General features: G+C 34.8%; 1 protein-coding gene across 1 annotated transcript; it reads right to left on the reverse strand.

The window, feature by feature from the left end:
- Positions 1 to 10,661: 10,661 nt before the first annotated feature.
- LOC140760392 (serine/threonine-protein kinase OXI1-like) lies at positions 10,662 to 12,507 on the reverse strand. The gene is made up of 2 exons (XM_073097326.1): positions 11,957 to 12,507; positions 10,662 to 11,750 (listed from the first exon to the last, which is right to left on the reverse strand). The coding sequence occupies exons 1-2, from the start codon at positions 12,328 to 12,330 to the stop codon at positions 10,895 to 10,897; spliced, it is 1,230 nt and encodes a 409-aa protein (XP_072953427.1). The 5' UTR covers positions 12,331 to 12,507; the 3' UTR covers positions 10,662 to 10,894.
- Positions 12,508 to 13,159: the final 652 nt, after the last annotated feature.

Genomic DNA, 13,159 nt, shown 5'->3' on the forward strand with positions numbered 1-13,159 from the left:
TCCCTCTATGCCAACAAAAATAATAGCAATTTTGCTAATTAGCCCTTTCTTTTTACAAATTTGGTATTTATATGTAGAACTCTCTAATTGTCTCCTATAGTGTGAAAGACAGGAAATTTTTTTGTCAATAATCTTTGACTTAATGCTCAATTCTTTCTCTCCAAGTCCCATTCATCTTTTTATCCTGCATTTTAGTCCTTAATTAATGCAAAGAAACAAAAGGAAAGAGATGGGTTTTTTTTTAATATAAAAAAGGCTCTACTAATTGCCACCTAAGCATTAGGTTAATATTTAATAGATTTTTTTATTTTTAATATCGAGATGCATATCAGCATGATATAAGTTCATTGTATCTCATTTTTCTTATGAGAGCTAGCCTGGCCTAATTATTCAATTTATATATTAATAAGGAGTAACTCTTTTGTCTAACCTCATAGTTTATGAGTAAGTTATTGATTAAAATATAATTAGATGACCAAGACCTTGTAATAGTTTATGTTACTAGGCCCCTCCACTTTGCAATATTCTAATCCACAAATTAATGTGGACTTATTGTTAAAGCCAAATAGGTACTTCCTATGACTATTATATGTCACCCACTCACATTAGTGGAATAATAGCCACATATTAAGTTACACAAAGTATAGTTGGTCCACCATAATAATTGTTTTAATTATATATTATGACTCAATGTTAGATCGTAGCCCTGATAAATAGAAGCATATTGAATTTCAGGTTGTATAACTAGCAGTGGTCTAGATTTTAAGTATGATCATTAACACAAGTTTGATGAGTTTCTTAGTGAAATATTGGATTTCAAGTTATGGTTCTGGCACTACGATAGTTTTGGGTTCAAAGTCATTTGACAGAAAAAAAAAAATTAATATGAAGGGCAAATTGTATGTTTTATCTTTAATAAGAGTGTTGTGTTATATTACATCATAATATCGTAATAAGAAATGCAATTAAACTTTATAATTTAACTGGTATTGTTTGGCTCAAGGTTAAGTAGACTATTGAGCTAATTTATGCTCAAGATTAGTGCTATTCTTATTTTCTATTCTCGTTTTAGAGGGTACCTATCCTTATTCTCGTATTCAGTGTTTAATTGAAATATTAGTATGTTTATAAACATAAGTAAGGAGGGGTAGTGGATTGTGAATAGTAATTAAACATGTACAGAGGAACAGGGTTATACTAAATTTATATGTTTAGTTACAAAAACTATAAATAAGAGATACAGGTGCTCTGGAAAGCAAAATCAGAAGTTAAGGGGATGTAAGAGAATGGATAGAATGCAAAAAAGAACAGTTGCTTAAATGAGGTGGATATTTTAGAGCAAAGTAGGAGATTAAGTAGGAAAGAGCTAACCACTAGAACTGAGGAAATAGTTGCTCTGGATCAACTGCACAGGGAGGAGAAAATTAGATGGCAGTGGAGGTCTAGAATGATTTGTCTTTAAGGAGGGGGATCAACACACATCCTTATGAAGGTTGAAAGCAGTGCCAGTGCTGGATTCAGTGGATTATGCATGCTGTCTCAGATATTTCAGATGTAGAAAAAACCTTAGCCAAGGGGATGATCAGTAAGGCAAAGGAATTAGATTAGCTCACTAGTTTGGTAGAAGAAGATATTATTTCTAATAGGATGACAAATTTACAATAAGCAGATGATACTCTTATTTTGGGACTACTTCTAATATGAGGATTAATTTTAACAAGAGTTCTTTAATATACTTGGGCAATCAGATTGATAAAGATGTGTTTTTCTGGCAAATATTCTTAACTGTAATGTTGAAAAGTTGCTGATTAAGTATCTTGGATTATCTTTACATGATGGGAAGCTTAGTAAGTAAGAGTGGTAAGTGGTACCCTTTCATTGAGAAAGTGGAGAGAAGACTGGTAGGGTTGAAGGAGAAGATGCTATCTTTATTTTGGAGGAATAGGGATTATAAACTTACACGATATGAATATGGCTTTACTGGCAAAATAGCGGCGGTGACCGGTAGATATTATATGAAATATCGTCAAAAACTTTTAAACTAAAGATTTCTTATCATATTTCCCCTTTTTGGAGAGGACTAGTGTAAATTGGATTGCACATATGGGAGATAAAGTTAAGTTTTGAAAGGTTTATTTGGAAGGGTAAATACAGTTTGGCAACAATCTTTACAGAATTGTTTGGCATGAAAGGTATATGTGAATCAGGTTTGGAATGGAAGAGATTAGTTAGGGAGGAGCTTCTTATTAGCATGGTGCAGAACATTGCCACCAGGAGATTCAATGGCAATGGGTTATATACTTTGAGATTCTGATACAAGTATCTCAATAATGGAGGGCAAATCATTTTTGTGAAAATGAAAGCTTCTCTGCTGTTAGTTTGCAATAATAGAATTCTCACAAGAGATAGTTTGATAAATTAGTTTCTTTTTAGTAAGTGAGAGATCTATTTTATAATGTTAAAGAAGAAAATCAAGAAAGAAGGAAGACTGCAGTGGAAGATGGTGATGATCTACAGCATCTGGATTGAAGGAAATAGAAGAATTCTTTTGCTGGGCAGGTACTCTTAAGGTGAGGAGAAAAGCTCCAGGAGTAAGAAGCTGATGCCCAGGCAGGTAGAGATCAGCTAAAGCAGTGTTACTGGATGATGAGCTAATCTTTTTGGTGGCTTCTGCTTGTTACTTTGTCTGTTGAAATGGTTGGTCTTTATTTTGGAGTTTATTTGGATGTGATGTTGGTTTGTAATTTTTTGGGGAGTGTCGTTCAATTATTTGTCTTCTGCTGGTGGTTTAAGTGGTAGTTGTTTTGTTTTGATTGTATAAAGTTGTAGTAGTAGTAGTAGTAGTTAGAGAGTATTCATTCTTTCTAACATTGACTGATTTAATAGGTGTCTTGTTTGTTTTAGGGGTGGAACTATTGTGATTTTGCTCACAGGTTGTGCTTCCGCAGCCTTTTGGTTTTAAAAAGAACAACTGAAATTTATGTTCAGTATTTTTACTATTTATAAATTGAGTCAGATAATTTAGCGAATACGTACAGAAAATAATCAGAGTTAGATTTGATTCGTATAGGTCAAGTAAGTATAATTTAACTGAGAGTATTTTGGTAATCTCTTAGTATAGTTAGTTTAAGGTTCCGTTAAATTTAACTAACGGATATGTTCCGCAAATATTTGCTTAATCATAGAGCTCGATTTGTAAATCATAATTTCATTGAAAAAAAATTTATTTAATTCATGAATAGGACTCACTTATCGTTCAAATCAGACGATGCCTTTAAGGTTTTCAAATTGATCGATCTCGATTGCGAAATTGATTTGATTTGGTTAGACTTTAGACTCAATTAAGCTCGTCTAATCACACATCACTCTCTTCAGGGTTGACAAAAATTAAAATCAAAATTAAAATCCTCCCTTTTGTAGTGGTCCTGGGGCCTTAGGGTCTGGTCTAGCCTCACCTAATTTTGTTGAAAAGGAACAGCTCAAAAGATTACGAAATTTAATGTTGATGTTGATGAGATTAATTGTTGTCCACCATATATTTCGGTGCCTTCTTTTTTAATGCCAATGAGACTAATTACAAGAGATAAAGGCTATCGTTATCACATGGCGTGCGCTTTAAAATTCGCGAATGAGGCATTAATTATCATCGGTACGTGTCAGTTGTAGGCATTAAATATTCTCATCTATATGTCTTGGAGAGTTGCATCCAACTAATTGTGCGGCTGTGGAGACCGATGAAAAGCTTAGCTTGATTAGATTTTCTTTTCTTTTTTTTAACCATAAATTAGGTTATGAACCATTTAATTCTTAAGGTTGACGTGTCTTTTTATATCTTATTAGTTCAGGCTTGATTCAATCAAGCTTTGAAATAAGGCACCTTATTCAATGATGAAGGTATAAAAACTGATATAGTAGATCTGAAGGTTCATATTAGTCAAATATTCTAGAGAAAATCCATAGATTAATGGTTCGTTCAATATGGTATATACTAATTAATCTTACACTCGGCGACTAACGAAAAAGTATAGTATCAAGTCATCCATAACACAAGCAATCTTATAAGGGAACGAAGAGATAGGACAACTGTCCTAAAAATATGCCTCTTGTTTGACTAACACTAGCACCACCATAAATAGAAGCAATAAAAAGCTTGAGAGGATAACACAAGCAAAGGCGATTCAGTGTCTTATAATATAAACGACACCGTAAGATACCTGAAAGGCAAACCTACAATATAAGTTACTAAACCTACAAAAGAAATAAAAGAAAGAAGACGTTGGCAATGCCAGAGCATCATAGGAACAACCTATCGTACTAAACAGATCCCCACAACAAGCATTGCTTCACAAAAAAACCGATCAACAAACAAAAAAAAAGCAAGCTCAACAAAAATGAAAGCAACTCACACCGACAAGCCAAAAAGGAACCACAATAGAGACTGTGATTATAGACAATAGAGAGGGGAACGAGGATGATGGTAGTGGCAGCTATTAGTGGAGCAAGGTGGGTCGCAATGATAATAGCAGCTAAAGTAGAGACCAAGGCCAAGGATGTTAGAAGGGATAGCCAACGCGAGCCTCTTATGGCCGTTGAAGGAGGAGGGAGGCCTCTCAATTAGGGTTTGACATGATGAAAAGGGCCAGCTCTAGCGAGGCCAACGACTAAGGCCAACTAATAGCAATAATAAGATCTCAGGAGTTCAAAGAGAGTGCCAATAACCAGTGAAGGGCTTCGAGATGACTGAGAAGGAAAAAGGAGAGAGGAGAAGGGAGACCAATCAAGAGAGGGGAGGAAGGGAAGAGCTCCTCCCCTACGCCTAATCGGAAGGCCAGGGGAGAGAGGGGAAAGGAGATGCTGACGAGAGGCCGATAGGAGAAGCCCTCAACGAAGGAGGAAAAGAAATAACACTAGACCTAATTTGGGCTGGCAGACGAAAAACTCCTCCCCTCTGCCTAACCGAATGGCTAAGAGAGGAGGAGTTCGGTAACGATCGACTAAGGAGACCCTCTATGAAGTGGGGGTTGAATCGCCTAACCTTAGTAGAGAACTACTAGGACCGACGCAGAATATATTAGTCGAATATATTATATATTATATACTACTAAACATTATATTATTAATTTTAAGCCTTATCAAGCAGAATTTAATCCTGCTGGCTCATGATCAAGCTCAGCTTGAAATTAATTTGGACAGAGAAAAAATCTTTTATATCCTCTGTGATTTTAAAGTGCATTTAATGAAAAAGAAATATATGACCCCTTCCCTACTCATGGGACACAATAACAGAACTACACATCTATCCAGGTAACGAGGTATATTCAAATATACAACTTGGGCCAATAAATAAAGCCCCTGTTCTCTTGTGCTCATGATGCCCTACCATTTTGTTTTCTTCTTCTTTCTAGTACCCCAGAGAGGGGTTATGGCCCCCACCAAGTTGGCCTATCCTCCAGCCCCACATAAATTTATCCCAAATTGGGACACATGAATGAGAATGTAGGGCAACTTGTTCCACATTTTAATTTTAATTATTTCTTTTTTCATCTTTGATATCAACATAATTGTGATAAGCTTCTTATTCTTAGTCTCCAATGCCCCACTGACATTCTTCTAAATCAACTAAATTTGAACATAATTATCATAATATTCTCTAAAATATCATAATTATTTCTGAATCGCTGAGCTCTGAAATTAATTTTCCCATTTTATAAATTACTTGAAATGGTTTTAAAATTATCTAATATTACTTGATATCATGGTATAAGAAAAAAAAATCATATTTATTTTGCTACAAAGAAGTACTATTAATAAACATTTAACTTTTAAAAAGAAGGGTATTAGTCATTTATATGTATTTATTAATCTTGGCGATCATATCTTAAGAATTGTGACGGCACTTTTGCTATATTATTTTAAAAATAAAGATCATGACTCGTTTATATAAATAAACCGAGTCTAAGTTAAATACAAACTCAAAAATTATTATTTAATTTATATATTATGTATATGCATATTTATAATTATTAGATCTTGTTGTATATTAAAAATTTTAAAATTTATATGATGTCTATTTTTATCTTAATAATTTGATGTCTACCGGTGTATTGTTTTTATAAATTTATCCCCTAAATGTTAAATTTTAATTTTCCAACTTTATTCGGCTCATTTAAGATTTTTTGTGCTCCGTAGAAAGCTTTAACTCAACTCGAGCTAGCCACGTCTCGGTTTGATTTGCTCGCTAAAGCTCGACTAGTTTTCGAATCTATCTAGGACCACTAATATCTCTTTTTATCTACTCTAGGGTTTTTACGATATAAGACAATTAAACGGGCGTCACATGAAAAAGCCCTAATTTGGATAGATCTGAATAAAATAGCATAAGTCTTATGATGTTTTAATTATTAAAAAAATATTACAAATGACGGCCTATATTTTTTTTACTATAATAATAAATAAAACTCTTTTATTTTATTATTTATAAATAGAGCCTCATGTTTGTTAAACAGAGTACCAAAACACACCATACCATTTAATCCATAAGTATAATTAAATTCAGCCAATAGATTAACTTAATTATAAAACTAAACTATTAAGCCTCCCAAATATTGAAGACAAATTTAAACACTATTTTCAATATAATATAATCAAATTATGTTTTTAAAATATTAAAATTATATCTAAACTCCAATTTAGAAGGCATAGAAATACTATTTGAAATGGATAAAATATTTGATTTCTTTTCATTTCATTTGGACAAGTGCTTTGTTAAATTAAACTTAACTCAGAAGAGTGCTTCTCAGCAATAAGAGGTTCTATTTGTATGTAATAAAAGGTGAATTAGTAAATTAGTAAGATTACATTTAATTAATAATCCATGGAGACAAAATACCGTTATTGTAGACTTGTTGAGGTCCCCTTTAACAGCTCAAGTTGTCCACATCTTGCTTTCAAGACAATAAGAACTTATATTAATTGGTCGTCTAAGTTGGTATATATATATATATATAGGTTAATTGCATTTTATCCTTTCATAATTTGGTTTAATTTTACAAATTCTATATATATTTTCAACTTAACTACTTAACTCCTATGTGATTTTGACCAAAATATAATCATTATTATTTTTATTATATTTGATCAAACTAGAGCTTTCCAATATATTTAAAATAATATTAACTAAAATTTATATTATCAAAATATAATAAAAATATATATATCTGTTCAATATATTTATCATATTTTTGTCGTTTGAAATTCGACCGGTATTATTTTAGATGTATTAGAAAGCTTATCCAATTCTTTCCATCTTTCTCTTATCAGATCTTTAAATTTGATATCTAATTTCATTAAATATAATAAAAAACTTTAATTACACGTGAGTTTTTATATAATTGAGCCAAACTACAAGAGAATAAACTATAATTTTTCCTCTATATATATATATATTATAATGAAAATCCTATGGTATATATATTATTCTATCCTTGTATTTTTGCTTTTATTACTTCAAACATAGTCTGCTAACAAAATAAAGAAGTCGAATTATACGTACCCATATGAATAATTAAAGCGTTTATGATAGTTTCCATAGGTATTTTTTTTAAATTTAATTTAATTTTTCTCTTGCTAACTATGTGAGACTAATAATATGAAGGGCAACATTTAGTGTGATGGTGAAAGCTTGCCTCCTGGCATTCAACTGCTCATTAACTCATCTGACTAAGTAAACATTTTGACATAAAGTTAATTATGAGATGAAAAAAATCTTCCTTGGTGGCATTATTATCATACTTCTTCTTATAAGAAACTTTAATAATTATCAATTATATATATAGATATATATATATATACACACACAAGAAAATATGAGACATTAAATCTTATATTAGAATATAAACCAGAAGATGTGGAGTAGCTATGATTCGTAATCGCAATTAAATTCTTGGGTTAGATGCTGCATGGACTTTGAATGTTACGGATAATATAATTTTAATTGCAAATATCTCAACGACCTTCGAATAAATTTTTAATATATATATATATATAATTGGTGTTTAGTTAGATGGAACCATTATGGAAGGGTTGGGATTCTAACTTCAATTTAATTGTAGGGAAAAATAAAATAATTATTCTTAATTATAGTTTGTCAAAAATTTAAGGATTAATTATATTTTGCCTCTCTTTACTTTGACTATATATCACTTTGTCCCCGTACTATAAAAACGTACAAATGCCCTTTTAGATTTTTTTGAAATACTACAACTAAACCTATCCGTTAGCCTTTTGTGAGTTAGCCAAACACATGAACACTATATTATTTTCAGATAGACTAAACGTTAATACTAAAAACATAATTTTTAGATAATTTTGCTCTCATTTTCTTCCTTATGCTTCCCCTCTTCTTTCCCATATTATTTTCTTCCTAAAAGTGGCAGATTAAGGAGGAAGAAGAAAGGAAGAAGAAGAGAAGAAGATGGGTTCTCTTGTTCTCTCTTATCTCAACCGACAATGTGGATTGGTAATAGGTAAAGATAGATAGATAAATTTATATTTTTCAGCTAATAAATACTAATATTTTCCTCCAACTATAAAATGATAAAAAAAAGTAATTCCAGGACTTCTGTTAATAGAGTCTAATAGGTCGTAGCATTTTAAAAATCTAGAGAGGTATTTGTACGTTTTTATAATATATGGAAATAAAGTGATAAAGAGTTAAAGTATAAGGGAGCAAAGTATAATTAAGTCAAAATTTTAGTAGTCCTCCTAATTTTTATTTGTGATATTTAACTTAATTATAGATTTAGTTTCAAAAGATTTCTTAGATGTCTTCATTATCATAAGCTATTATACCCGCACTCTTATCTCTTTATACTCCACCCTGTTAAATCATATTAAAATATTTTTATAACTTTAAAAAGATGGCTATGTCCATAATATATATATATTTTAATTATTTATGAGTCCGAAGACTAGATATGAGCCGACAAAGAATCAGTTCTCTATAGATACAGAGGCACTTAGGCCTCACCAAGCTTTTAGCCAATATAATAAGTTGTCTAGTCTTGACTTTAAACCATATGCATAGTCGAATAATTGCTCCAAACTAAACGCCGCTAAGATCTACTCCAAATTAATCGTACTATCAAGCCGTCAAGTAAGTCGAGCTAAGCCACCAAATAATTTCTCTATATTATTTAAGATTAGAGTGGAACCTATGACCTTCTTTCTCCTAAATATAAAACTACTCTAAAACAATGAAACCTAGGATGGTAGGAAGTCTTATTTTTTACTTGATGAAGGATGGTTGGAAGTCTCATTTTTACTTGATGACCCCAGTAGTATGTCATCCTTACGTAGGAATGCCCTTGCATGCAATAACTCTTTTGAGTTCATCTTCTACCTTTCTTTGCACTTAATTCTTTTTATTCTTATTTTATGTCAAAGTGGATCTATCACCCTAATTAGGAACATCAATCTTGGCCCTTTCTTTCATACATTATTAATTGTTTAGTAGACTCTCCACCTTTGTTAGCAATCTATGAGCTTCAGTGGTTATGAGTACTTATGACCCCCCCCTTCTTTTATCACCATCATAGCACAAGAGTAGTGCAATATTAGTTTATTTAGTATTTGAAAGAATTTAGTGCTATACTAGTAAACAACTTAATATATAGTTTTTATTTTATTTTAGAGTGAATAAAATTCTAGAAAAACTTAACCCTTCCTTTTGAATATTTTATTTTTATAGTCCTAAAAATAAGTTAAAATACAACTTGGTAAAGTTGGTACCAAAGAAGCTAATGACATTATTGCAGAGGTGATTAGTTGACTTAAGCGAATGTATTATGATAATGACGTGTATATTATATATATATATGTATGTATTATGGGAATCACAATATTCCATCATGGTGAGGTTACTTTGATAGTACGTTCCGTCTTTGACCATCTAACAAACGTTGTTTAATTCGATTATGAACTTGGAATTGGATATGCCAAATCTTATAAAGCAAGGGTGACAGGAGTCTACGATGATTACGAGTTGGTCCGAAAGCATATCTGAAAGCTAAGCTAATGAGATGTGAGGTTGAAGTAAAGCCTATGAAACTTTGGTTGGTGAAACACTGTTACTGTTTGACTTGGGATTTGGGTTGTCGGCCAATCATTTGTACCATAGTTAACTCTGCAATTCAATTAACAATCAACTGATTAAATTCATTCAGCTATATATATATATATATTTCTCTCTTTTTTCCTAGTGAGTTGATATGGCATCTTTCTTTTACTATTCTTTGTGCATTTTTAGTCATCCTCTCTGATCTAAATTTTAGTGGGAGTCGACTCGATCACGGGGTAGATAGTTTGTGAGATGGTAAGAGATTCAGTGCAGATCGACCTGTCTAGATTGGGTACAGATGCACCGTTAAATTGTTCTTAGTTATGTTTGAAATTAGTATAAAAAGTCTTTGGATTAGACTAAGTATAATTAAAATTGTCAGAAATAATCAACAATGTGCCTGACTAACTTGGGAATAGCTCACCACCAAATTCCAATGGTTGAATGAGCTTTAAATAAAAAGGACTTTTTACCTACTAAAAGCAGCTGCATTTCTATTTTGACTTCCTTGTTTAAAGTGAGAGAATTAGTTTACAAACTCAAAAACCAGAATAATTATTTATAAACTTCAACTTGTAATCAAAATTACTATGCTGGAACATAACCATTACACCTTAATGAGGTAAAACCTTTTATTAACCTCAATATTACTCCTCTACTCTCTTTTTTTTTTAAAACAATAAGTAATATTTAACACGATTATATCCCTTCTTTGCCGCCATTTATAAATAATAAAAAATATTGATAATATGGTAAAAATAATGAGAAGTGTTTGTTTCACCCGAAGACCTCTTGCACCAACTTCTCCACGTCGATGGCTTCGCCGCCCTGCTCATGCTCTGCGGCCGCCTCTTCCCATTCTACCCCTGACGGAATAAACGGTGGCCGGGTAATTTGGACGACCGATTCCCAATCTACCCCGCGGAAAAATTCGTGCCGCTTCACCTCCTCGCACGTGATCCGCTTCAACGGGTCCTTCTCCAGGAGCCCCGCGATGAGGGCCCGTAACGGCGTTTGCTCACCGACCAGTTCCGGATCCTTCGTCAGGATCCGATAGAAGGTTTCCTTCCGGTTTTGCCCCCGGAAGGGCGTGCGGCCGTAGAGCATCTCGTAGAGCACCACACCGAGGCCCCACCAGTCCACCGCGAAATCGTGGCCGTTCCCTTGGATGATCTCCGGGGCCACGTAGTCCTCCGTCCCCACGAACGAATTCGACTTCGGGGAGGAGGAGGAGGAGGAGGAGGAGGCCGCTCTGTCCGGCGACGCTCCTCCGCGGAAGGCGGCGGCGGCGGTGGTGGTAGTGGTGGTGGAGGAGGAGGAGGAAGAGACAGCTGAATCCTCCTCTGGGGAGACGCCGGAGTCGCTGCTGAAGCAATTGCGTAAGAATCTGTTGTTCTTGCTCTGCTTCTTGCCGGGTTCGACGGGGAATATTGGCGGCGGAGGAGAAGGAGGACGAGGAGGAGTTGTGGGGGACTCTAGGATTTTCGCTGGCAGTCGGGTGGAGAGATCGAAGTCGACGAGCATTATATGGCCGTTCTCTTGGATTAGGATGTTTTCGGGCTTTAGATCGCGATAGACGATTCCCGATCCGTGGAGGTATTCTAAAGCGAGCACCAATTCCGCAGCGTAGAAGCTGAGGAGGAGATGAGAAATTCGAGTTAGAACTGGGAAAATTCACTCTAAAATTCGAAGAAACTAAGCATAACTCCAATCGTATCACAGAACAAGTTCAATTAAACTCGAGCTAAAAACGGGAAAATGGAACAAGATATGAAGAGATCCCACCACATCACATCAAAATCGGAAAAAATTCGAGCCAAAATTAAGAAGAAAACCTACCGGATGACATCATCAGAAAACATTTTCTCGGTCTGGCGCCTCCTCAGCGAGTTGAGATCCCCGCCGGAGCAGCGGTCGATGGCGAACCCGACGATCTTATCGGTGGAGACAACGCCGCGGAGGGAGGGCAGAAGGGGATGGCGGAGGGCGAGGAGGACATCACGCTCGAACCAGATCCGGCGGTAGGCATCGCCACCAGCGGCCTCTGCGTTGGTGGATTTCTTGTGCTCGACGTTGGAGCGGGAGATGGCCTTCAGAGCTAGGGACTCGTCGGACGTAGGGGAGTGGACGAGGAAGACGACGCCCTTGGCGCCGCGGCCGAGGACGGAGACAGCTTTCAGATCCCCGAGGTCGAGCAAGGAGTCCGACGACATCGCTGGCGAAAACTAAACGGAAGCCGAGAGTAGAAGATGAGAGCCGTTAATTTAAAACGCAAACGTTTCTTGGGCGCGAAGCATTTGGGTTAAGAAAGAGAGGAGAAGGAGAGAAGAAGGAGAAGAAGGCGAAGAGTGTGGTGCGGTTCCATTTTTTAATTGCGGACTACCCTTCCACCCTTTCAACTGTCAACCGCGCTTCCCTTATTTTATACATATATAATTTAATCCAGGGGGGGTCTTTTGCAAATAACCGCCAATACTTTATACAAATTAAACCCATCTTCGACCAAAGTGGTTATTTGCACAAAGAACCCTTTCTTTTTTTAAATTTTCTTTATTGAATATCAGCATCTATGTTTTACCTTTAATATGGAATATTGTTAGCATATTCTTTATTTTATTTTTCCCACTTCATAAAAGAATCAAATTGCTAATTAAACACATGCGTAAAAGGGAATAAAAGAACTACTTTTTTCTCCGGTCTCGTATTTAAATTATTACTTAGTAGTAATAGTAGTAGTAGGATTCCACTCCGTACTCTAGAAGGTATCTCTTAACGAGCCGTATGATCTCGACCGTTCGAGGGCAATTAATTGGACGGCGCAGATGGAAGACGACGTTTGAATTTGTTAGCTTGGGAATTACGAAAGCTTAGAAAAAGAATATGTTCATTTCTCTCTCTCTCTCTCTAAGATGGAGTGTTACGTCAGAGATGACGTATACTAAAGCAACGTGTGCTCAACTGTTAGGTTGAGCGGATTTGGGCTTAAAGTTGACCCGAGTTTGAATTTGTCCACCCTTACCATTGCCGAGTTAAATGTGTTCA

Source organism: Typha angustifolia, chromosome 1 (genome assembly GCF_048772165.1).
Source record: "Typha angustifolia cultivar Huaian chromosome 1, ASM4877216v1, whole genome shotgun sequence".
Classification (NCBI taxonomy): Eukaryota; Viridiplantae; Streptophyta; class Magnoliopsida; order Poales; family Typhaceae; genus Typha; species Typha angustifolia.

Coding starts and splice junctions, on each gene's coding strand:
- LOC140760392 (XM_073097326.1), bottom strand. CDS start 12,330: ATGTCGTCGGACTCCTTGCTCGACCTCGGGGATCTGAAAGCTGTCTCC. Junction 11,751..11,956: donor TTTTCTGATGATGTCATCCG/GTAGGTTTTCTT, acceptor TCTCCTCCTCAG/CTTCTACGCTGCGGAATTGG.